This window comes from Aplysia californica, unplaced genomic scaffold (assembly GCF_000002075.1).
Source record: "Aplysia californica isolate F4 #8 unplaced genomic scaffold, AplCal3.0 scaffold00006, whole genome shotgun sequence".
Classification (NCBI taxonomy): Eukaryota; Metazoa; Mollusca; class Gastropoda; order Aplysiida; family Aplysiidae; genus Aplysia; species Aplysia californica.
In genome coordinates this window covers 2782399-2809857 of record NW_004797276.1, presented here as the reverse complement: position 1 = coordinate 2809857, position 27459 = coordinate 2782399, and the positions used below count along the sequence as shown (strand labels likewise).

At 39.3% G+C, this 27459-nt stretch overlaps 1 protein-coding gene across 1 annotated transcript in view; it reads right to left on the bottom strand.

Moving 5' to 3' along the window:
• The window catches only part of LOC101850379 (alpha-mannosidase 2C1), a 97529-nt gene that overhangs the window by 8347 nt on the left and 61723 nt on the right, over nt 1-27459 (bottom strand). The window contains exons 16-28 of the mRNA XM_005089523.3: nt 25375-25501; nt 24423-24599; nt 22964-22994; nt 16253-16314; nt 14045-14201; nt 12760-12881; nt 8292-8404; nt 6140-6253; nt 5147-5210; nt 4612-4698; nt 1966-2109; nt 808-917; nt 139-218 (exon numbers count right to left, since the gene is read on the bottom strand). Coding sequence (XP_005089580.1) covers nt 139-218; nt 808-917; nt 1966-2109; nt 4612-4698; nt 5147-5210; nt 6140-6253; nt 8292-8404; nt 12760-12881; nt 14045-14201; nt 16253-16314; nt 22964-22994; nt 24423-24599; nt 25375-25501 — 1388 coding nt within the window. The remainder of the gene's footprint in view (nt 1-138; nt 219-807; nt 918-1965; nt 2110-4611; nt 4699-5146; nt 5211-6139; nt 6254-8291; nt 8405-12759; nt 12882-14044; nt 14202-16252; nt 16315-22963; nt 22995-24422; nt 24600-25374; nt 25502-27459) is intronic.

Genomic DNA, 27459 nt, shown 5'->3' with positions numbered 1-27459 from the left:
ACAAAAAGAAACCTTGAATCCACTACGAGCAGAACAATGAAGTATGCATGAATGTGTGCAGACTACCTGAGCATGAGTCTAGTTTTTAAAAATTACAACATGGAAAACATATGGATTAATAATACTTCGCAAACATACCAAAGTGAGGCATAATGGCATATGAGAATCGATGTACTCCAATGTCAGCTTGCGGATCCGGGTTTTTCGGAGATCGCAGTCTGGGTCACAGAAAGAAGAAAAGAACAAAAAAGATTGTGTGTCATCAATAATAAAACTGAGAAAACGAAAGTAGAGCCTTTTACTGCTTTTGTTAGCCGGAGTACTAATATTAATAGAAAGCAAATTAAAAGACAACAAACATATTTGAGTTGTTGATCCACATCTGATAGGCCCTAATTTTGTTTTAGTAAGAGTTTTACGGAACTTACACCACAATCAGGATATAAGTGCCAAAGATTAGAGGTGTTACAGGGGAGTAGCGAACACAAAAAAGAAGGGTGATAAATAAGGACGATAGATGTTTGACTGGAAAAAAGGAGCAAACCACACCAGAGCACCTGCCAACCACCCACTGATAAGACCTTACCAAGTGGAGCGTGAACAAAACTCTCCAAAACAACTTAAGCTAAAAAAAAATTCTCAATTTGGATTCAAACCCGGGTTCTGTGAGTCAAAAGAGTCTAAAAATGAATGAAATTTGGGTCTGATTTTTAGGCTCAACAATTTTAACCCAATCATTAATAATCTACAAAACTTATTGAACAGTTTATGCTGCGCTCAAAAAGAAAAGGACAAATAGACACTCACAGGGACATACGCAGAACTCCATCGACTGCAGCCCAGCCATATTTGCAGTCGTTCATAACACTGACACCAAAACCATGCTCTGACAGGTCCGCCCACTTATGTCCACACACCTGGAAAGATATTAAGAAAAATGTAACTACAGTACATTAACAAAACAACCATTCTCTTTTGAAACATGTAACGGAAAGTGGAAATTGTCATACTCTGTACAAATCTGTTACTTTGAAACACAAATAAAATATGTGTGGGAACTTGCTCTTTTTTCATCCTCAGGATCATCTATGCTGGAAAGAATTACTGAAGGCTGAAGGGTTTATTCCACATACGTATGTCAGACAAATTTTTCTCTGGCCAACAGATATATTGGGGTGCTCACTTTGTTGGATAAAATGTGTTCATATTATAATTTATATACCCCAATGAAGGAAAATGAACGAGGAATATGAAAAAGTGACTAAAACTAAAATAAATGGTGAAAGAAAATAAACATATATATGCACAGCTAAAGTCAGACATGAAACAAATTATGCTAGGTATAAAGGCAATAGATCATGGATCTGCACCAAATGAGTTAATACAATTCAGCCCAAAGCTATTTACACATTTTTCTATTAACTCTTTCTGAGCCAGGCATCAATGTGTCACTGACTTTTCTTTAAACAACATGATCATGTGCTCATAAATTGATAAAAAAAAAGAGTTGATGCTTTCTTCATTAGCCAAGTTTCAATAAAAAGAGATTTCAATTGCCACAGTCATAATAATACTCATAAACAAAAATCAGAAATCATCAGCCATTTTTAATATAATTATGTTAGGAAACAAATCTAATAAAACAGAGTCACTACAATTTTCCCTAAACTGAAAACATTATTTCCTTTCAAAAACTAAGTTACAAAAATGAGAAAGTAAGTTTATAAACACACACCTTTCTACTTTATATTCCCATTAATATACGAATTGGTAAGATCAGCCGCCACTGGAAAGCAAAATGTTGAATATCACCTAAATCAAAAGGAAAACTGCTTAAATTGTAAAATAACATGCCAGCAAATGACATATGAACTCTAAAAGGAGATATTTTGAACCCTTGGAATGAAAGAGCTGAAACTGCAACATTTCACGGTCACAGAGATCATAAATAAAGCCTGAGCTCACCTCATATCTTGCAGAGTCCCAAGAAGTGTTGTAGTGGTTGGGTCGGCGCAGGAAGCCACTCTGTATGTCGTAGGAAGCTTCAGTGGCGTGCACAGTGGTGGGGAACTCGACCTTGAGACACTTGCGGTTCATGTTCCACGTGGCCTGGCATTCAGAGGGAATTATCTGAGAGATTTCTCGCGTAATTTTTGTTGCAACTTAAAAGGGTTATTTCAGTCCAACTAGTATTCACATTTGGTCTCTTTAGTGAGAATATCGCTTGAATATACAGCTGCCATGACCTACAATCAACACCATAAATGTGAATAGAGAAAAAGAAGGCCGGTAAAACAGTGGTAGTGGTTGTTGGGAGTAAAAGAAACTAAGAAATATTATTAACATGATTCAGACCTAGGAGTACAAGACAACACAACTTTCACCTTACTTTAACAAACTTCATCAATCCCACATATCTCATGGCACAAATGGATGAGAATTTTCACAAAAAATTGCTGAAGATAATTATTTATAGCAACTGCTTCAGGGGTGTTTTATAAGGATATATACAAAATATTTAAAAGACCAATTGCTAACACTAGTATTACTGCTACTAATAATAAACATCACTTCTATGGCGGCCACTCCCAGGTGGCTCTAGGTAATTTACAATAAAATGAAATAAAGAATCTGACAACTAACACACGGACATATTTCATGCATACTAGTCTATTCAATGTACAAAAATCCTTTCAAGTATGTTTTTTTTATATGCACCCTTAATCAGACAAAAAAAACACATTCACAAAAAGACAGTCACTGTGGCTGCTGATCTCAATGTTGAACGAAGACTCAAACTATCTGGTAAAATAGGATTTGAATAATAAATGTGTCTTCAGACCAGTTTTAAATGCTATCAATGTAGGTGCCTCTCCTACATGTAATGGGGGATAATTCCAAACTGAGGAAACAGATGTCGAAAAAGCCCTTTCTCCAAATTAAAAAACGTTTCCAGGGCACACTTTTAAGTTGTCCTTGGTTAATTGAACATAAATTTTGAGACTGAATATATACTCCACTCCTGTAGTAAATTACAAAGCTATTGTAGTGTCAAATTCTTTCAACATATAAACAAAAGTTTCACTTTAAATAACAAAAGGAGTCAACTGGCTTTATTAATCTTTCCTGTTTCACCAGAAGGCTATTCCATTTCATTAAACTTATCTACAAATGAAAGGACTGTTGATAGCCAGTACATGTTGAGCTTGACCAACACATGCAAGTTCAAGACACAAAACTAAAGTAGCTACAATTCTCTCATCCCACACCCCCCCTCTTTCTTATAAGTTTTCCTCTCAGCCCAGTCCTCTCACATGACACATGACTGAGTGCTCTATTTCCAGAGCGACATAAGCTGGGATGTTGTTTATTTTTAATGTAAGTATTTTTCTATGTCCCTATTGTTGATACAATTTAGATCATCTACAGGGCTGCCTACCTCAAAGTTCCCATTTCAGGTAGATTCAGAGTCAGTTTCAGGTATTTTGGCCCAAAATCAGGTAGTACAAAGACAAAGAAGGAAAAAAAAGATGATCGTTGCCCCATCGAACGCGCTTGCTTTCCGTGATATCGGGTAATTATATTTTGAAAACTTGTTTGTGCATGCACATGTGTGTGTGTGTCTGTGCGTGCACATGTGCATGCTCTCACGTGTGTATGTATTGTATATGTGGGGAGGGCAAGGAGGTGTTTGGGAGTGCACAAGTTAATATGAACAGTGTGTATGAAATGAGGCGAGGTTTTAAAAAAAATAAAAATTTATGGACTATCGTTAAGGGCAACTATCATTCAGTATTGAATCTGGAATTGAGTGCAGGGTGATTGCCAAACTGACTTCAAAAGCCCTAGCCCATACCAATAGAAACTATATTAAAACATATATCCCGACACTAGCATAGCACACTGATAAGTCACAAGAGTGACTTAGGTATGACAGACAATTAATTCTAACTAGTTTTACCCTAAAGATACAAAATGAATCCTGATCTGGGCCTGAGGAGAGGCAAGAAGAACATCAACTGCCAAAACCATGTTTGGTTTCAGCAATCACGCATTTTAATTATTTATATAAAACCTTTATAGTTAGGCTCACAGATTTTTACAGCCACAGCAAAAACCCGAAGACAGCATAAGCTTATTTTGTATTTAGAGGTTGTTTCGAAAATCTCTCGTCAATTTTTTTTTTTTTTTATAGAATAAACCTCATACACTTCTAGATTTTTGCATAGAAGCCTACCCGGCATATACTAAATTTGGCCAAATTTTATGCCTTCATTTAAAAGTTATTACGAAAACCAAGGTTCCGTTATTTTGTGTCACGCATTATCATATTATATTTGGTCGATAACTTTATTGTTAACGTACTGGTGTGTTGTTACTAGTAAATGTTAATAACATTTGATGAATCTGTATTGTTTGTCATGATCTTTTAAAAGGCTGAGCTGCTTTTATGCTACCGGTACTCAAAATTGTCATGTTTTTTATTAAACTAAAAATGTTAAGCCTGTACTTATGCGCCTGGGATGGGAAGGTTGCAATTTTTTGCAATTTTTCTGTTTCAAAAATGCAATTTTCCGCGGGGCCAGAACAGTAAAATAAACTCCTCCATACCTTGACCTTCACCCTCAAGTACGGGCTGCCAGCATCCAAAATGAGGTCCTGCTTGATGTAATTATCTTCATTGATTTTCAGCAAAATCTGCAAAAATGAAAATGAATTAAATGAAAAGATGCCCCTTTATTCATCCCCTTGGGAATTTTGTTTTGCAATGGCATGCATAAATACAGAGATTTAAAAAGAAAAGGTACCATTCCTATAAAACAAGAACAACAACAACAAATAGTATCACAGAAAAAGGCATTACAATTTCATTACCAGTCAGCAGTTAAGATAAATGAAAGGCAACCTAGTAAGATAATAGGGACAAAAAAGGGAAGTAAAACAACAGTAAAGTGAGACGACAGGAAGGTGACAACACACTGCAGGAGCAAAGGAGAACCAAGCGACATCAGTGTGATGAATTTAATGGTGCCCGTCGAATAATATCTCAGTCAGTCCTTTTGATCAGTAAACAGTTTGAAGATACATGCTTCTGAAACAATTTTTTGCTTTATTACTGAATCTAAAAAAAAACAACCCCACTCACCTCAACAACCCCTCTCAGCTTGTTGGTGTCATTGGCCATCATCTCCAGAGTGTTCAAAGGCTTCCTGAGGGCAACCATTCATCATATTTGTTTATTAGAAGTGCCACAACACTCCTGCGAAATTTTGGGAACTTTTTGCACAAGTCCTATGATACCCCCCCCCCTCCCTTTCCTTTCCAAAGCTCATGTACACTCACATGATATCAGTTTGAAAAAATCTTCTAAATCCCTTTTCGTGAAAACTTTGACTTGCAGTTTTCTTAAAGGGTGAACATTGTAAACTTCATCTAAAACCTTTTATTACGACTCCGGAACACACACAAAAAAAAACAACGTAGTGGCTACTTGCCCGATGTTGGGTGACTAGCGCCAGGCTACTCGCCCGATCTAGGATTTCTGCGCAGGTTCCAGGCGATCGAATTTGGTCGATTAGCCCCGCCTGGCCTGTGGCTTCTAGCCCTTGGGGATTTCTGCGCATGTCCCGTGTTCTGGCCCGTGGGGATTTCTGCGCATGCTCCTTTAAAATTCGCGTGATCAATCGCGCAAAATTCAGTCACTCTCTCTCTCTCTTTCTTTCTCTCCCCCCCCCTCTCTCTCTTTCTCCCTCTGCCCGAAGACAAAATTTATCGCTTTCAACTCAGTGCTGGAACGTTTGTTTACACTCGTATCACGGGCCGTCACGCGCTAAGAAGACGAGGTAGATCTAGCGCCCAAGACTCGTTCAGACGCGAGATATGGCAATTGAAACATCTTGTTAGTAGTAAGACAATCTATAATAGCATCACAGCGCTGCATTTCTGATGCTAGTCACCCTAGATCAGGCGAATAGCCTGACACTAGCCACCCGACATCGAGCAAGTAGCCTGACACTAGCCTGAGGCTGGCCACCCGACATCGGGCGAGTAGCCTGGCGCTAGTCACCCAATATCAGGCAAGTAGCATCGGCCAAAATAATCTCCTGCAAGACCTAAAATCCCCTCTATAGTTGAATACCTTGTCTCCAGGTGGTAGTCCATGATGTCCCAAGCATCCCAGTAGAGAGGAACATCATCATAGAGCACAAACTGGTTCATGGGGAACTTAGGATCTACAGCTTCTTTTGTCCACCTGCAAGTTGAAATGAATATTAAACTTATACACTCATCCAAACAGTTTCTTTGACAAAATGATAACCTTCTTTAGTTTTAGAAAGAGCTTTACATCAATTGCAACACATTACAATCATACAAGTGGCGTAGATTAGACGTTTTACAAGAAAACAGGGAAGGGAGATAAAGGATAATAAATGTTTGATAGAAAAGAAGGAGCAAAACACACCAGAGCACCTGTCAACCACCCACTAACTTCTTGCAAGACGACATGACATAAGAAAAACAAATTGGGATATTTCTGCAGCTTCTGTTGTCCATTTACGACTTTGTTGTTTCTTTTTTAGTCAAGACAAGCACAATATGATAACGGTTGTTTAATGCATAAAAAATCAAAACAGGGAGAAAGAAGCCAATGTGGGTAAGAAAAAAAGGACCTACATTTTTTGGGGGGGGGGGGGGGGGGGGGGGGGAAAGAGAATGTAAGATGAAAGGACAAAAAGAGTTTGCAACAGAAGGAAGAAATAAAAAATAAAAAACCCCCAACAAAAGCCAAGAATGACAGACAAAGAAAATCAAAGGACAAACACATAAAGTAAAAAAAGAACGACAGAAAGGAAAGGGAACAAATAATAGAGAAGACAAACCGATAACATAAAAACAAAAAGAAAGGCAGAATGTTCATAGGTACCAGAAACTAAATTTTCAAACTAGCTGTATGCCAAATTTATCTGTTCCATTTGAAAGGCCTATATATCCACTGAGCATTTTGGTACCATTTTTTAACCTCTCCGTCAATTTTTAAGAAAATATTGTAGTTGTTTAAAATTTTATCAAATTTGTTAAAGTCAGTCACTGGCTGCAACCCCATGTTTGACAGACAATAAAAGAGTACCAAGTGCACTAAACATCTCCACATTAACAGAGTACAATCACTATAACAAATATATGGAGCCTAATTTTTTTCAAGACTGTGAGATCTTTACAAATCAGTATTTTATCGCCTCAAACACGATGATCTGTCGTTATTTCGACAAAAACACCGAGCGTGAACCCGGCAGCGCCGCACCGGCCCCCGCGGCGAGCGAGTCGGCTCTTTACTGTAGTGTACCCCGCGTGCGGGGTCACATGCTTTCCGAGTTGATGAAAAATAATTCCAAGTTAATAACTTTATTCTAATAGAAAATGAACTGATCTTTTAATTGATACCTGTAATAAGTCGGTATTATACATATTTTGTGTAAAAAGGGATCTTTAAACATTTTGGCGGTATTTTTAAAGACGCCAAAGGCTAAACTTATATCACGGGAAAGCCCGTTTAAAGCTCTACAGTTCTCCGCCAATGAAAAGACGGTATTTAATCATCCCTCGTTCCGCGAAGCATTTGAATGCACGCGTGTCAATTTTTCAACCGGCCGACCTCGCATTCCGACCGCGAAGGGCTTCGCTTTCGTCGGCGATTCTCCAGCTCCTAATAATCGGACATATAAACAACTTACACCATTGTAACGAGGAAAAGCTGAATTTTTACAGTGTACGGCATTTGGTGTTTTATATCGAAAGAGCAAAGAAACGGCGATCGGAATTACCCCGATTTTACCGATACCACGCGGTCAGAAGGCCGCGAGTGCCCGCGAGGCCGTGTTTACGCTACCTAATGTTCAAGATGTTGACTGCAAAGTTAAGACAAATTAAGTTGTGCACTTAGATACAACCTCCTGGGTATGAGCGGATTAACTCCTTACCTCTGGCAAGCTGCTCCCAACAGCTCACAGTCAAAATCGCTGCGCCGGTGAGCCACTAGCAGTGGCTTTAGCACATTCCTTTAAGACGACTTCGACCGCCGACATTATATTTGTTTTCGGCAGTTGCCAAAAACAAGTCTCTTTTTCCAGTTCTTTCATAGATGAAGAACTATCAAAATAGGTTTATTTGATTTAGTTTAAGGACCAATTTAGTGACATATGTGTCACTTTCAAGTTTCGTGACACAAGAGGGCTTTGTCCTGGTAGGAAAACCCCCCCTCCGAAGATAAAGAGTTAAACAAGCAGAGTTACCTGTTGGTGGCCTTGTCAAATCTCTTCAATGACAAGATACGACCACTGAAGTCTATGTATGTTTTGATGATTCCATTGCTCATGACAAACACCTCGCCAAATTCAGCAACTTCCTGTAATCACAGAGGAAAAGCAACGTGAAAAAATCCCACCTTTTTAATGCCATCTTGATGCTTACATTTTTTTTCCAATAAAAAAAAGGGAGTGCTTATTTAGGCCACATATGGCCTAAATAAGGTAAGGGAGGGGGGTTTAGCTTATTTAGGCCACAGTGGACTGTGGCCTAAATAAGGTAAGGGAGGGGGGTTTAGCTTATTCAGGCCACACATGCTCAAACTACCCTTTTCAGGCAACTGAGTTCGTTCCACTTTCATAATGGTGCACCTTTCTCATTTAGTACGGTTTTGTCTCAGTGTACAACTTATAAATCATAACCATAATGAATATTGTAAAGAACAAAGCACAATACGCAAAATTTTGCTCAATCCCAATGGTTTGAATGAGGGCCAGATTTTTCCTTCATGGAGGGGCAAAAGCTAGGCTACCATTTTGGCACACTTTGGTCAAGTGAAAAGGTCAAATCCTCCGAATGGACTTCCAGGTTAAATTTGGGGTATAAAAAGTGTGTACACTACGTGGCTGAGTCAAAGTTACACTATCTTTGTCTGAGTGACACGCTCTCTTACTGTCTCGTAGTAGTACATGTAGGCTAGTAGGCCTAGTAGTAGTAGTAGCAAAGATCGTGTAGAGAATATTTGGTAGTAGATTCTATCTATAGGCAGTTTAGTGAACGTGCTCGCAGCAGGGCGAATCGGCCTCGATAAGCCCCGTAGACTTTTGTGATCTGCCACGAAGCCTCGTGTTTTGATGGGTCTAGATCTAGATCTAAACAACTCAGTGTTAATCACACTGCCACATCCGACAGGCCTAGATCTACATCTATTTACAAGGAAAACAAAGATCATCAAAATGGTTGAATTCGCCTGAAAATCGATTCGGTAGAACTAGAACTATTAAAATTTGCTTCTGAAAACAAGCTATTTTTATACGAAGGCCATTTTTATAACTCGGTGAAATAAAAACTACTGGCTGTGTACTGTGTTATTCTGTATAAAAATAAATTATGAAACTTCAGGACGTATTATTATTTTCCAGCATCTTTTGACGCCTGAGCTGTAGAGGTTGAAGTTTTCACAACACTAATAGATCTAGTAATAGGCCAGGTAATAGGGCTTTCCGTAAAAAATGCATAGATCTACAAAAGCCGAACCACCGAATCGACCGAGCACCTCGCTCTCCCCTGCACACTGTGATAATGTGTTGCTTCGGTATCGCATTATTCAACTATTAATACGTGCGGCTATGGCAATTGGGATGTACTGACTGACAAAAAATTCAGTTTTGTTTTTATTTTACCATATATTTGACTTTAATAGTGCAGGCGATGGCAAGATCTAGATTCCCTGTCTAGAATCAGTAGTAGCAGGCCTATGCTAGAAGTAGCCAGAGAGCCTACAACTGCTAGATCTAGATCTAACTTATTATTGCTATGCCTTTGGGCTTTGGAATTGAAATAAAACGAATTGCACAGTTCTAGTTACTTTTAGATTCAGCAAGTAACTGTATTTCCAGAGTTAATAATAACAAATCTCAGCATAACAATCACTTTTACTTTTATTAGAATAATTAGATCCAACTTTTTTTCTAAAATCTGTTTTGCGCAAACTTAAGATTTTCTCTACTTGTAGAGCAGAGAATTTACATTGTAAGCCTCTGCTCAGTCTTTTAGTGTACATATAATAAAATACACACACACACACACACATATATATATATATATATATATATATATAGAGAGAGAGAGAGAGAGAGAGAGAGAGAGAGAGATCTATATCATCATTTTATATTGTTTTCGGGATATTTTTAAAACTCTCTTTTTTCAACATGTCATAAAATCAAAATGTGCCATTTTCTTTGAAAAGAATAGCATTAGCAGTGGACTTTTTAGAAAGCGAGTCTCTGATTCAATATTTAAAAAAAAAAGAAGCTAATCAATGAAAATTGCAAATTGATAATAGTTTAGTCCTGAAGAGGATAGGTGGACTCCTGGGTCTGCAAAGCGAAATACTAGGTTTTAGGATGTAAACCCCCGAGTCACCGTAGTGAAATAAGGTTTGGTTTAAGTAAGGATTGGTGGACCCCGGGGTCAACGTAGTGATAAATAAGCAGGTTTAAGGTGGACCCCGGGGTCTACATAGCAAAATACTAGGTTTTAGGACAGGTGGACCCCGGGGTCACCGTATTGAAATAAGTATGTTTCTTTAAAGATTGGTGGACCCCGGGGTCAGCGTAGTGAAATAAGTAGGGTTAATTTTAAAAGGATTGGTGGACCCCGGAATCACCATAGCCGTAGAGGAATAAGAAGGTTTAATTAAGGATTGGTGGATCCCCGGGAAACCTAGATTAAACCTACTTATTTTACTACGGTGACCCCGCAGGTTCCACCTATTCTAAAAACCTAACTAGCATTTCGTTAGGTAGACCCTGGGGTCCACCTTAAACCTACCTATTTCACTACGTTGACTCCAGGGTCCACCAATCCTTAAAATTAAACCTAGATCTACATGTACTTATTTCACTACATTGACCCCAGGGTCCACCAATCCTTAATTAAACCTAGATCTACTTATAATTTCACTACGTTGACCACGGGCTCCGCCAGTCCTACTATAAAATAAACTGAGATCTACTTATTTCACTATGTTGACCCCGGGGTCCACCGATCCTTAGTTAAACCTAGATCTACTACTTATTTCACTACGCTCACTCCGGGGTTCACATCCTAAATCCTAGCATTTTGTTAGGTAGACCCCGGGGTCCACCTATCCTTTTGGCTAGATAGACCCCGTAGTCCGCCTATCCACTTTCTTGATAATAACTGAAAACAATACATGCCAGTTGTCATGAATAGTGAAGAAAAATTATGGAAAAAAAAGACAATGAGGTAGACTATAATTTATCCAAAAAATTGCAAGTGCAAGTGAAGATCATAAAATAATTTTGTTATCTTCTGGTCATCTTTCCCGGTTTATAAAAAAAAATTCAGTGGGCCTACTACTAGATCTGTGTCTCTGAAGAACATTTTGCTTGCCTTTATTAGCTTTTTTCATGTACATGAAAGCATAGAATATATAGTTTCACACAAATATATGCACAATACTTTGAAAAAGAAAGATATGGTCATTGTTTTTTTACGGAATCCGTTTTACATTGAGAAAAGCGCTAAAAACAAGTTTAAAAATTTTAAGAATGCCCATAATATTAGTATTAGGAATCCGAAATTACTACCTAGTTGGCTTACTCTTTAATAACCATGAGCAGTTAAGAAAAAAAAAGACAATGATATAGGATTTGTCTAAATATGACCATTAGCAATAAAGATTCTGCCCATTTTGTCCAATTATCCTTGCTGGTAAAATCACCCTGCACTGTACCTCAATAAGCACAAAAGGAATATTTCTGTGACTTTGTATAAAGGTGTGGCCTAAATAAGGTAAGGGAGGGGGGTTTAGCTTATTTAGGCCACAGGCGTGGCCTAAATAAGGTAAGGGAGGGGGGTTTAGCTTATTTAGGCCACCTGTGGCCCAAATAAGGTAAAGGAGGGGGGTTTAGCTTATTTAGGCCATATGTGGCCTAAATAAGGTCACCCTAAAAAAAAATGTATGCCCCAATTTACAAAATTTAGATCATTAATGGAGGTGAGCCAATCCAGGCTGAGAGAGATACAACATCCCAGCAGGAAGACCAAGATACAGTACTCAATAAAAATTCTCCCCACAAGGAATTGAACTCAGATTTTTCTGTGTGTGTGACAAGGCCCCATAATAATGGCAGTATAAAAAGAGGCTGGTATGCTCAAGGTTGCATGTCTGAAATTCAAACAAATGCTCTTTTAACGTATAGAATAAGTTACAGAATGCAGATTGCATAGCTCTTACACTGATCTATACTGAAAAAAAAACAGAATTATTCATTGCTTACATTTATAGAGAGAATTGTGGTAAAGGTAAAAAAAAATACAATGCCAGCAAATAGAGTACAGTTGAAACTTCTCTAATGGCCACCTGTCCAAGAAAATCCTCCAAATGAACAATCACTTCCCATCCCTCTTCCCTCCCCCCGTTGAATTTTCTAAAATTATGACACTATGTGAACCACCTGTTTAAGATTACCTTTTTCTCCTTGACAATGGGTGATCATCTTCAACAAGTTTGACTCTATCATAAAAAACAGCAACTAGCTTCATGTTTGATTTTAAGAGCCAACATCAATACTATAACAGTTGTTTTGTGCTGGAAAAGCCAAAACACGACAGACAGACATCAGAAAGGCAGTAAAGAAGAACAACCTATCAGAAACACCCTCAAACAACCCACCAACAAGCTTAGTTTAAGTACACGTGGAGCACCTCTCTTTTAAGATAGACATCCTCGGGTTCCAAGGGAGGGTTAATTTCAACTTTCGGCTTGACCCTGTTGACCTCGCAGGCACTGAGTGGAGTGACAGACAGGGGCGGGACTTCCACCTCAACTGACAGCAAAAATAAAAAAGAATCTATATATTCACCAGCACAGAGGACTTCAGGACTTCCATTTCAAATCTCAATCAGCCGATCAGGAAATAGAACCCAAACAGTCCCCATTTTTTGAGAGAGTAGATTTTAAACAATAAATACTGTGTACCCTTCTGAGGCAAAATAGAAAACATTAACACATTACACCCTAACTCGCCCGGAATTGCCCACAAATTCCCTTACGCGCTCCACCCTGACTCGCCTGGAACCGCCCGCGCCGACCCAGCATCTTATAAACGAAATTTCGCCTTGGCGAGACACTGGGGCCGAGATTTTGATTTGCATAGTTATTGCAAAAAGTTTCTTCTTTCGTTTGATACCGAAACGAAATTTTTCGGGGCAGTAGTTTTAGTATTAGAGCCGAACGAAGTACGATCGCGTTACCGACACTTCGAAAGTGTCTTGACTTGTTGAAAACCAACACAATTGAGTTCGAATAAGGAAATAACGATGGATTTGAGCAAAAACAGGTATATGGCAAATCAGATGACTCAGATTTTGATGAAAACGTTGTAGCAAGAGTTTGAGGCGATTCGGATTGATCAGACGTAGAAAATCTAGAATTTAGATCTAGGGCCCGACCGCGAGGCTGAAAGTGAGAGCGACGGTCGCACACCCCGATTGAACTAAAGTCAGAACATTTCCAACAGTTTGCGCAGACATAAAGTTATATTTTTCTGAAACTACATTCATTTTGCGATTTAACTTTGATTTTTTCAGGATTTTTGGAATTTGTTTAGTATTTTTTAAATGTTTTTTTTAAAGGCCTGTATTCACGCGAGGTGGGTTCTTTCCCCTTGCTTAGGATCTAGGAATGGACTTCCCGCCCACGCCCTTAGGGTGTAATGTGTTAATATAGTGTCAAGTGAATTTACTGGTCATTTAATTTCTTACTTTATACTTTGTCTTTTATTCATTTCTTCATAAAAAATAATATATAAACAATTTTTTCATTCAAGGAATAGTCATCATCCATATTTTACTGAGCGTTTGTTCCATTTCTAATTAGCCTGCCTCCAAACAAAAGACAACATTTTAGCTTCTTATTTAATGGAAGAGATTCTTATCTGATGGAGCATGGGAATGCAAAATAACAATTTCAGTCCAATAAACCATTTACTTTGAATGAAGTCATTTGGTATATTATGTTCCTCCACCTCTGGGGGAATTTCGTCATCCTTCTCAAAGCGCCGCTCCAGGTCAATGATTTCTCTTCGGGGAAATGGCTGTGTGTTGACCACGTATGTCTCCTTGTCTCCTTCACCCGATGGTCCTCCCTGGAAAATAGAAAGTGTGAGTCAGCTAGAACTTAAGTCAGACTAAGAGACAGGCATTGACAAAATAATAGTTATTTTGTGTTGGGTAAGAGCAAGATCCATAGACAGAAGCAATTAAAGAAGAGTAAAGAGGTAGAGCCAATAAATTGAAGGACAATAAGGAAGTAAGAGCTGACAAAAGTACATTTTTATCTACAGCCTAGGGCAACCATCACACTACTTCGAAGATGTGAATATGTTGTTACTTGGAACATAAAACAAAGATTTTACTACTAACCTTCTGTTCCTCTGCTCTGTGTTGTGATTCCTTCCGCAGCTTTGGGGCCCCGATGCGTTGGATTGGAATCTCACACTTCACGCACAACTGAACTGAGGCTCTAGCTAGCCTTTCTCACAATCTACTGTCAGCAGGCCTCCTCTGCCTTGACACAACTCTCTCTCTCTCTCTCTCTCTCTTTAACTCCCACCAGTAGTCACTCAGACTTTTATCAACTTGCAAACAATACAACTGAACACAGACTCGCACTTTACTCACTCTCACACTTTCAGCCAAACAATACAATAGGCTAGGCCTAACCCCCTGCCACAACCAAAAACAACCAAATACACTACAGAATATTACAAGAAAATAGCATTTTTGGAGTTAAAGAGAAACACATCAGTTATAACAGTTTTTTTTTTTTGGTTTTTTTTTTTGGTAATTGTTTTATGGCGCTCGCAACTGCATAAGGTCATATGAGCGTGCGGGACACACCTAATATTTTCAGTTGGTAGGAAATTTTGAATTTTGCCCGGGTGGCGGCCGAAGCCTACTATTATCGATTTTAGACCACCAAGGGATCTTTACTGAGAACAACTTGCACACGGGCCCTCCGAGATTTTTCGCCCTTGTCCGAGAAGGCTAGGAGTAGATCTTTCCTACCAGAAGATCAGGGGTGTGGCAGAAAGACAGCAGTAAGGAGGAGCCAAGGAGTAGTAGTAGAAAGGCTGCAGAAAGAGTCAGGAGCCCAGAGGAGGGGGCAAAGGAGGAGAGGGGGTGGGGGCAGAAAGTGGAAATGAAAGCAGACAACAGAACATTGCTAGAGAGCAGGAAAGGAGGTGAAAGGAGACAATATTAGAGAAGAAAATTTTTCGGTCGCTACCCGGATTTGAACCCGGGACCTTTGAATGAGAGGCCAACACCTTAACCTTTAGGCCACGAGAGCCCCCAGTTATAACAGTAATGGAAAATACAAAAGAGGGACAATAAAGAGATACAACATATCAGTGCTAGTCTTCAATACTCCTGCCACAGTACAGAATGTAGTTAATATAACAACAACAAATCAAGGCATACTGATTTTCGCTCTTTTGCCAGTTTGTCAGAGCTGCATGTTTGGCATCTTTTTTTAAAAAATAACTTCATTGAAGTCTGGAATAGAGTTCTGTGTTATGGAAATTTTTTGGGATGGACTATCTAAAAATTCTCTCCAGGGCCAGTGGGGCCTGTTGGCCTTGAGCTTGACACCTGTTCCTTGAGAGGATCAGCCCTCTTTTAGTTTTAGTAAGGTTTTACAGCACTCGCAACTGCATAAGGTCATATGAGCGCCAAGGAGCGGATGTCAACAGAGAAGTCCAAACGAGGAATCAGGCTTACACTGCTCACCTCTCCAGCCTCAACAGTGCAAAGTCTGCTTTGACTATCAAGGCACCCCGAAAATAGCAGTTCACAAACATACAAAAGAAGTAGAGGAAAAACGACGATATGAAGAAAGAAAAAGCAGCAGTTCTCCCTATGTTGTTCCGGCACAGTATGAGCATGACAGTGATAAATCAGTCCATTTACAAGTCTACTGTGGATAACAACATGTTAATACTAACCCTTTGGGAATGGCCTAAAGACACTTCAGTCAGTAGCACTGCTCTGGGGGGGGGGGGTCCAGCCCTCTGATTACTCGCACAACAAAAGGTGGAAAAAGAAAAACTTCACAACCTCAAGCACAATAGACAGAGGTCAAGGCCCAGACATTTAGTTTGATAAAAATAAACAGAGAAACAGAAAAAATACTCACTGAGTTCAAAACGCAGGCATTTGCAGCTCTATGAATCTCACGGTTGACAACCTGCTCAATGTCTGGGTTTAAAAAAATTAGAAAACCCCATTAAACTCCTAAATATATGTATAAAAACATTTTTATTTGTAAATTGTCAAATAAATAAAATATGTCTGCAAAACAAGAAAGGAGTTCAGATTATTTGCTTATACTCTTCAAAAAACAATATGTGAGGCAGTGTAATGAAATCAGGCGCTTGTCAAAATAATGAAAGTCAAGAAACTGGCACCTTTCCGCAGGTTTGGAAATTTTTGTCTAATTTTTGTTTTTTAGCCCAACACCTTTAATACCCTTTAAAGAGCACATTTCTGTGTGGACATAACTGAAAAATGTGATTAAAGGCATAAAAGATGTAAATTTTTAGTTTCCATGGACTCTCAAGCTAAGGAAATAACTCAACTTTGGCGCCCATTATCTTGCTAATTTTACCTCTGAAACCAGGCGACTCCCAAATCTTCCAATCGTCAATATCTTGACTTGTATCCAAGATAAATGAATAGCCTACTTTTTTCATCAAAAGCAAGGCAAATGGACAGGCTTTAAGATAAGACCAATAACTCTATATGCCCCAAAATTGACGAGCGCCTGATTCCACTTGTTGCGACCCCTATTTTGTTAATGATAGCTTTACTCATTCTTTTTTCTCATATTTCTGTCAAGTAAAAAAAATAATGATAGATTGCACTTATTTAGCACTCTGAGTGTAAGCTCTGAGTGCTTTATTATATCGATAACATGACCACTGAGCATAATACTTCATCACACAAGATAAAACATTTCACATAACAAAGAAAACCAGTTCAACAACATAAAGAAATATCTCAACCACATATTAATTACATACATGTCGAGACAGCAATGAAAAAACCCCCATATCATCACTTACTAACAGTGTAGCATCAAATGCATACCACAAGAAGAGCAGTTTATTTTGATCCAGATGGGGCATTGATTGATTGATTGATTGGGTAGATGTTTTACGGCACTATCGACACAATTTTGGTCATTTAAGCGCCATCAGGTTTCACCGCTACAAAATCAGACGTGTTTTTAATAAAGAGTCTTTCGGAGCTCGCAACCGCAAACGATCACACTATTTCTATTATGCTAAAAAGACGAACAAACATTTATAAATTTTTTTTGTAAATATGGAAAAGGCTTATTTACATTTGTATATACAATACAAATTTCAGTGTATGTATATATACACCGTATGTATATATACACCGTATATATACATACACCGTATATATACATACACCGACAACGACACTATATATTTTCACATTTTATTAAACAGTCCAATTTCTTTTATAAAACTTAAAATTCTTCTAGGTTCTATGATGTTAAAAAGGGTCTTAATATCTTTACATTTAAAATATTTATCACGGACATAATTAAAGTCGACACATTCCATTAGGAAGTGCCGAACTGTGAAATCTGTGTTGCACGCCACGCAAAAAGGAGCTTCCTTTCCATCGAGCAAATGTTTGTGCGTGACGTGCGTGTGTCCTATTTTTAGTCGGGTAAAAATTACTTTTTCCTTTCGTGGTAGAGAAAATGGTTTCCTGGGCGTAAGTTTCGGTTGAATGTAATGGAGTTTGTTGTGTATTTGTTGATTCCAACTTTGGGACCAGGAGGATGTGATGTGTTCTTTTACTTTCGGTTTCATGTCAGAGAAAGGGATTTTACTATTTTTGTTTTCAGGTAGTTTTAGAGATTCTTTGGCAAATTGGTCAACGGCTTCGTTGCCATCAATGCCTACATGGCTTGGAAGCCAAGCTATTGTAATAGTTTTTCCAGACTGATGTAGAAAATGCAGTTTAATGATAAGTTTCAAAATTCTGTTGTCGGAGGTGTCAGAGCGCTCTAAAGATTTCAGACAAGAGAGAGAGTCTGAAAGGATTAGGAAGGTAGACTTGGTTGATTGATCTATAATATTTAGGGCCATTTCAAGAGCTGTAGCCTCAGCAGTGTAGACTGAAGCTTCTGGATGGAGTTTCCTTAGGCTTAAGCTGTGTGGCGATGCAAGGGCAGCAGCTCCTACTGAGGAGTCATTTTTGGATCCGTCTGTAAAAAGTTTCTCTGCTTCAGGGTATCTATTTATCAGCTGTTTATATGAGTTTAAGTATGTAGTTTTGTCTGTGGACTTTTTGTTGTGTTTTTCAAGACTAGTATCTATGTTTGGTTTGGTTAAATGCCATGGAGGTATGCTGGACATGGCAAAGGGCTCGATTATGTCTTCAGAAAAATCAATGTCTTTGAGATCGTTCTGGATTCTTATTCCGAAAGGGCTTACTTTATTTCCTAAGGAGGATAGGGTTTTTAGGTCTTCGGGAAGGCCAAAGACACATTTGTGGGCTGGGTTTTGGGGTACTGAGCTAAGTTTCAAAGCGTACTGCAAAGAGAGTTTTTTCCTTCTAAGTTCCAAAGATGGTTCATGTGCTTCTGCCTGTAAACTTTCTACAGGTGAAGTACGGAAAGCGCCTAGGGCAAGGCGAAGGCCTTGGTTCTGAACAGGGTCTAAAATTTTAAGGTAAGACTTTCTGGCTGATCCGTAAACAGGACTGGCATAGTCCAGCCTGGAACGGACAAGAGAACGGTAAAGTTGAAGGAGTATTTCAGTATCTCCTCCCCATTCAGGATTGGATAATACTTTTAAGGCGTTGAGAGCACTCTGGCACCTCGTCTTTAGGTCTTTCAAGTGTGGTAGGAAAGAAAGTTTATTGTCGAAGATTACGCCCAGGAAACGAGCTTGTTTTTGAACAGGAATTTTCTCTCCAAACAAATATAAATCTGGTTGTCACACACACTTGTGCGACAGACAAAAATGTAGACAGTTTGTTTTTACTGTGGAAAATTTGAACCCGTGCCCGTTTGCCCAAGTTTCCAGTTTATGGAGTTGAAGCTGAAGCTGACGTTCAATGTGATCCATTTTGGATTTGGATTTATAGCAAATCAGGAAGTCGTCAACATAAAGTGAGCAGTCAATATTGTTTTGAAGGGTTTTTGTGATGGAATTTATTTTGATTTCGAAAAGAATGGGCGATAAGATGCTTCCCTGGGGGACGCCTTCTTCTTGGGTGTGTAAATTTGATAATGTTGAACCTACTTTTACTTGAAATGATCGATCTTTCAAAAAGTTTCGTATAAATTCTGGAAGATTTCCGCGTAAGCCCAAGTCATGCAGATCTTTCAGAATACCATGTTTCCATGTGGTGTCGAATGCTTTTTCTAAGTCGAAAAAAATAGCCACAAGGTGCTCTTTTCGAATGAAAGCTTCCCGAATGAAAGTTTCAAGTCGGACGAGATGGTCAATAGTAGAGCGATTTTTGCGAAAACCGCATTGAAAATTGGATAAGGAGTTTGAGGTTTCGAGAAACCACATTAGACGTTTGTTAATAAGTTTTTCCATAAGTTTACAGAAACAGTTTGTAAGGGCTATGGGACGGTAGTTTGAAGGGTTAGAGTGATTTTTTCCTGGTTTTGGGATTGGTATAACAGTGGCAAGACGCCAACTGTTCGGAAATTGTTGAGAATGCCAGAGTTCATTGTAAATATCAAGGAGTAATAGGAGTGTTTCGTCTGGAAGACGTTTGATGATTTCGTTGTGTATTTGATCAGGGCCTGGAGCTGTGTTTGATAGTTCTGCAATATTACATTTTAATTCGTTAAGAGAAAAGCTGCAATTATAGTGTTCTTCATTTGAAGAGGTAAAATCAACAGTTGTCTTTTCAGAAGACATTTTTACTTTTTTGAATTCAGGGTTGCAATAGTGGGTAGAGGAATTTCTGGAGAGAGTTGATGCTATACAGTCAGCAACTGTTTTTTCGGTTTCTACGAAGGAGTTATTCGGTTTAAGGATGTGTTTGATTGTGTCTTTTTTAGTACCTTTTAATTTCTTTATCATCTTCCAGACTTTGTGCATTGGTGTGTTGTTGTTGATTTTTGAGACATAATTTCGAAAAGATGTTTTCTTGGCTGTTCTGATTTTTCTGCGTGCTTGGGCTCGCGCAATTTTGAAATTAATGAGGTCTTCGTTAGTTTTAGGGTTGACGAACTTCCTGAGAGCTGATTTTTTGGCCGCAACAGCTTTTTGGCAGTCTTCAGTGAACCAACATTTATTTCTTCGGGGTTTGGTGGATAATTTTGGTATGTGTTTTTGAACGATCTCGAGAAGGGTTTCATGAAATCGTTCAAAAGTTTGTGTTTGTGTTTGAGATGGATTGAGTTTCTCCAGACATTCCATGTGAAACCCATCCCAGTCCGCTCTTTTAAGATTGAAACGGTCTGGGATAGGAGTTCGGTGCGGAATGTCTGGAATTAGGGTGATGGGGAAGTGGTCCGATCCGTGTGGGTCGTCCAGGACCGACCACTGAAAGTCTGGAATTAGGTCAGGATCACAAAGGGTTAAATCTATGGATGAAACGTTTAGGTTATTTGAATTTTGAAATGTTGGGGAATTGTCGTTAAAAATACTAGTACTGGTTTTTATTAAGAAATCTTCTATGATTTTACCTTTAGTATCAGTTGGTTCATTTCCCCAAAGAGGGCTATGGGCATCAAAATCTCCCAACATGATGAAGGGTTGTGGGAGCTGGTCTCTGAGGTTTATTAGTTCTCTTAAAGATAGAGGGTAATTTGGAGGGATGTATATTGAACAGATAGTTATAGGACGGTGTAGGGTGACCCTGACCGCAACTGCTTGAAGTGTTGTGTTTAGTTGTATTTGTCTGTGTAGTGTTTGGTTATTTATTAAAATGGAGTTGCCCCCAGAGGCGATTTGGTTGTCGGTGTATATTTGGTTGTAAGTTTGATAGTTTTTTAATGTGAATGTGGGTGTTGGCAATTTAGTTTCTTGTAGACAGATTACATTTGGGGTGTGTGAGGTCAAAAGATAAGAGAGTTCTGCCTGGTTTGCACGCAAACCGCGAATGTTCCACTGAAGAACTGCCATTTTAATTTATTTTGAAGGCACGGGTTCGATACATTTTTTTTTGGTCGTTGGTGACCTTTGTCTTTGTTTTGTTTTGCTGCGGTCACGGTGGACCGCAGCCTTTTTTGAGGGAGAGTGTGGAGGGGGAGGAGGACCGGAGTCCTGGATGCGGGTAGAGGAGGGGGAGCGGGTGCGGGGAGTGGGTGGAGGGGCTTTATTGGATGAAGGATGATGGGATGGAGGTTGAAGCAATGAGGGTCTAGGATGTGGTGATTTGTGTGAGGATGATGATGGGGAGGATGTTGTGGGTGAAGATGATGGGGGTGATGATGAGAATGATAAGGGTGAGGATGATGAAGGGGATGAGGATGAAGAAGATGGCTGAGAGGGTGGTGATGAAGAGGGGGTGTGGGGAGATGGCGTATGGAGAGAGGGAGAGATAGGAGTGGAGGAAGTGGACTCCATGTCCTCCTCCGTCTCCAGACTGGAGTGTTGATTTTTGCAGGTGTTCTGCTTTCTATTTGTCTGAAGGACCTTTCGGGTTGGGTTTACTGACCCTGGGACAGTCTTCAGGACTTCTGAATATGTTTTTGTTGTATTCTTCGGCGTCGATCCTTTTGGGTATAGCGTTGCTCTTGCTTGAGCGAACGTTCCGCCGTACTGGGCCCTATGTGTGAGGATGGCTTTCTCCTGACACCACTTCGGACACTCCGTCGAAGATGCAGAGTGACCCCCCTGTCGACAATTTGGACACCAGGGATCTGCAGAGCAGGTCTCCCCACAGTGTCCCTCCTTGCCGCAGCGAGGACACGCTGCGCCACGACGACAGCGTAGCTGTGTGTGTCCGAAGCGCTGACAGTTGAAACAGCGCATCGGTTTCGGTATATATGGTCTAACTTCGAGTTCTAAGTATGCGATGTCTAATTTTGTTGGTGGTGTGGGTGTGTTGAAGATAAGGATCCACGTGTTGGTACAGATTTCCTTGCCATCCCGCCGTATTTTGATACGACGAGCATGGACAATTCCATCGACCTCCTGAACTATTTCTTCTTCGGTACAGCCGTAGAGTTCTCGGCTTTTGATGACACCCTTGGATGTGTCCAGACTCCTGTGAGGCTGAACACATACAGGGATGCCACCAAACGAGGTGCAGGCCAACAGTTTGCCTGATTCAATGCTGGAACTGACTTGTATCAGGAGGTCCGTGGATCCTAGATTTTTTATGTATTTTGGCTTGTAAATACCGAAATGTTTGAGTGGTCAACGGTCAACGGGGTGCCTCGCGTTGCGGGGGTTTGGTGTCTATTCTTTGCTGGACCGGACCTTCGGTCGACAGATCGGAAAGAAAGATAGATGGATAGAAGACATAGCAAGAGCGGACAAAAGATGCCACCCCTACGTAAGAGAGCTAGTGACGTACGAGTGGCATCCCACCAGCGGGGGGGTTACACCCCCTGTTGATGGGACAGCCAACTATTTTTATTTTATTACCCGGTCAGCTCGGGGAAGGACGAAAGAAGAAGGAAGAAAGACGATAGAAGACAGACGATACACCAAAGTAAGTGTCGCCCATGTGCACCTGAGCGTAGATGTCCATGGGCGACAAATCGCCAGTGAAGGGGTTGCACCTCCTGCTGGCGGTGCAGTGAGTCTATTTATATCCCCCCGACCCACTGGGGGTGCCAGATGGGGCAATTTTTTCAATTCACTACTGCTAGCAACACATCACTCACCTTTGTAATATGCAATTGCATCTTTGTAAACCTGTGACAAATGAAAAGTGCATGGATATTATTCTTACAGAATTGTTGACTTAAACAAAAAGAAAGAAATATTCACTCAAATGTAAATCTTTGATTCATGCAAAAATGCAATAGTTTCCATAAGAAGGCACGAATCATACCACACAGAAAAATGCAATTTAATACAGCATACTTTCAGACAAAATGAACCCACACTAGTTCAGCCTGTAATTTTCATATATGTGGAATTTTCAAATGGAGAAAGTTGTCACTGAGTTGCAGTTTATAATAATTATATCAGTATGACAGCCAAACAAAGATAGAAAAATAAGCTAATAGTAAAACTGAAAACAATGAGAAAAAGCAGATAACATTTGAACTGTCACCGATAACCCACATCAAACTGTTGAGTCATGGACTTGGGTTATAGAGAAGCAAACTATAAATAAAAACATTAAGAAAAAAAATTACCAGCATTTACTGAACTAATAAAAATTTCTATAACTGTTTTCATAAAAAAATAACGACATGAGAAAAGACAGAATTTTCAATATCTGTTAGACAAAGTGGAAGAAAATTGTGGACTTTATACTTACCCCCCTTTACCACTAACTCTAAACACACACACACACACAAACACACTCACACACACACATACACACACACGTGGGTGGTTGGCGGGTGCTCTGATGTGGTTTGCTCCTTCTTTCCTATTAAAAAAAACTATCGTCATTATCTCTCCTCTTTCTTTTTTATGTTTGTTACTGTCTTGTAACATCTCTAATCTTTGGCACTTATATGACCTAATTGTGTTGCAAGTGCCGTAAAACGCTTAGTAAACTTAAACACAAACACACATACACACAAATTTACACACATTAACATATTATGAAAGAGGGCACACATTGACAGTACAGTTACTATAGCATTAACTAAAAGAACTTGTTAAAGCTCAGTGGATCCTAAATGCCATAACCATAATACAAAGATCAATGAGTAGAAAGCTATGTAAACAAGAAAGCAAATGTGTGCAAAATGGGTTGGAGGGGGAGGGTTGTATTTTTCTTTTCCTGGAAGTTGAGATTTTTTTGGAATGCTATCAGTTTTCTTGAGGTAATAATATAAATAGTAAAACACATGGTACAACTTGCTGTTGACGGGAATTGTGCTATACAAATGCTATTATTATCTTTCTCATTGTTATCACCATTATTATTATCTTTATAATAATTATCGTCATTATTATTGTTATTATTATTTTTATAATAGTATAATTATCTTTATTATTATCACTATCATAATTATTAATACTATCATTATAATTATCATAACTATCATCATTATTATTTTAACTATCAGTGTTATTATCATAACTATCACTATTACTATCATTATTATTTTTATGACTATTATTATCATTACCATTATTGCATGAAAAGAAAAGACTGACCAGTGTGATGGACGTCCCAGGGAGAACGTCATGAAACTGATTGAGCAGAAGCAATTTCCACAGCCGGTCCAGCTGGATCCACGGGTACTGATAGCTGGGATTCCTCTGACATGCCAGCGTGGCCAGCAGTTCCAAATCTCTCAGCCACACCTCACATTTCCTGTTGTACTTTTTTACCTTTCCAGACATCGGTGAGATGAGGTATGAGAGAAGAGGAAAAATTTCCATAGATTATAAAATGATCAATTGTTTTCTTTAATGTTATCCAAACAACAAATCCATGCTAGTTTTCCTGTGAGCATTAGCACGAGTTGCAGCTGTAACTAAGATACAGATATTTGGTCGCTTTTAAGGACAAGTGGGCTAACCCAGATTTCGGGGGTTCCCAGAAATCTTGACCTACACCAAAAGTGGGCAATGCCCTATCTATAGAAGAAGTTTGGCTTCATTGGTGAGCATATTTGTTTGGCTATAGAGAAAACTCTTCTTGCCTTTTATAGAAACTGAAGAAGAGTCCAAAAACTTTAACTTCTATTTTCTCAAAACAGCATTTTTTGGGATAGCCCCCTTGTGCTTAAAAGCGACCATTTATTCTAAGCTCAGACAAGCAGGAGGTATGTATGGTAAGATAAACTTAAACCCTCCATTCAGAACTTAATAGACCTATTCTGCACATACGGGGTCTCCACTCTCTGAAAGGCCACATGTGGATCACCAAGAAACCACACTCAGAAGATATTCAAAAATTATTTAAAGAATAGAAAGGGGGGAATTTACTTTCACCGGATACAATTTATTATATGAGGTATCTCTTTGGTCTTTATTTTCTTTTCTTTCTTAAAAATCTAATCAACACACTCTGTGCTTTGTCTTCGAAATGACAGAGAAGACAACAGGTACACAAAGACGCAACCAAAAAAACCCATCAGCTCACTCATCCTCTCCTAAATACCTGTGCCCAGGTGGTATATGTTCCATTATGCAGCTCTAAATAAAGCTCTCCCCTCCAGCGACAGAGCATGCCTGAATTCTCTCTCTCAACAGCGGAGAAGAATTCATCAGAGGTGCTGTGGACAACTCTGCACAAGAAACAAAACAGAATATCATAGAAGAAAGACTGAGTCAGTGGGCACATTTTTATTGTTTCTAAGGCCTCGCCCTACGAGCAGGAGAAATGTGGTAAAATGTGCCTGGACCACATTCAACTTTTGGCACACTAAAAACATGTCTCCGTGTGATATAGCATAAATCATAAATTCAGGCATTTTACCTAGACAGCTCAGGTGCAGGGCCCTGCAGGCTTAGGGGACCAGGGTACAAAAGGGTTCTGACCCACACAATATCACAAAATAAGAGGCCTGAATCCCTCTGACTTCTTTTAATATATATAAAGGGAGTGCCTACCCCACAACTTAATAGGAACGGACCATTACTGGACCTATCCAGCAAAGAATAATGTAAACAAACAAAATAAAGCTAGCACAATAAGTAACCTATTGAACCATGCCCAAAATACCTTTCAAGTTGTGCAAAAATACAATAGCCAGAAAATATAAATCAGTGTCCGTTACCTGGGACAGAAATAAACAAGGACAAAAATGGGTACATAGTGAATGCTCCTTATCCTCTTGAGCAACTGATTCTATGACACTCAGTCATATTAAATAAAACAGGGAACATTAAAAAGTTATTCAATAATAAAACTGATGTTCATTGGTAGCACAGAGAGCAAAAAGAGTCTTCCAGTCCATTGTATGTACAGGTTCATTCACATCCTCACACAAACAGCTGAGAAATGTGGCCAGGAATACACAGCATTTTTCCATTAACTGATGACTGATTACAGGCTTGCCAACTTTTTCAAAACCCAATCAGGGACACTCAAAAATTTAACATCAGATTACCCAACAAAGATTAAAACTACACAAAGTGGGACTGGTTTTGATAGAGGGCACATGATAAGGTTCTTTAGTTCTTGATTGCCAAATTCGGAACAGTCCTGGGAAATTCGGGACATGTATGTATGTATAGTATAAGGTTTTACAGCGCTCGCAACTGCTAAGGTCATATGAGCGCGCGAAACACAAGTTGTTCATCTTTGCAAAAGTTCACTTCACGACTGGTTAACTAATTTACTTTAAAATGCTAAAAAGTTAAAATATTTAAATTCGGTGTAAATACATTTGTGGTTTAAAACAACTCTTTTAAGTAACAATAAAAATTTTAAATAATATCAAATTCACTCTACAACTCGCCATAAAGGCCAATGGCCTTTATAAAATTTAAAATTCTGCTGGGAACAACGACGGAAAAAATATCCTGCAATTTCTTGCATTTATAATATTTCCTTCGGATCTCTCCAAAGTCTAGACATTCTGTTAAAATGTGTCTAATGGTAAAATCTGTGTCGCATCCGACACAGAACGGCTTCTCATCTCCCTGTAGGAGGTATTTGTGGGTCAGGGCCGTGTGTCCGATGCGCAATCGAGTAAAAATGACTTCGTCTCTTCTGGAGAGGTCCGAAGGATTTCGCTGTTCTAGTTTGGGTTTTATTTCATATAGTTTATTATTTTTCTGGTTTCCCCAGTGGCTCTCCCACAGACTGGAGGTGTACTTTTTGACTTTATTTCTAAAGTCAGTCTGTGGGAGAGTGTTTGTCGTTGATCCCAGCAGAAGGGATGAAGCTTTCTTCGCCAGGTCGTCTACCTGCTCGTTTCCTCGGATGCCCACATGGCTGGGTATCCATGCGAACATGATGTTTTTTCCTGTTTCGGATAGTGTGTAGCCTAACTATTTTTGGGTGTAAGAGTGTGTAGTTTGTGAGTGAGGTGATGCAAGACAGAGAGTCAGAAAGGATAAGGAAAGATTTGTTAGGAGAATTTTCTACAGAGTCCAGTGCCATGTCAATGGCAGTGGCCTCCGCGAAGAAAATGGAGGCTTCAAGATGGAGTCTACTCTGGTGTGTACTGTTGGAAGATAGGGCTGCGGCGCCCACTTCATTGTCTTTTTTGGAGCCATCCGTGAAGATGAGCTCCGC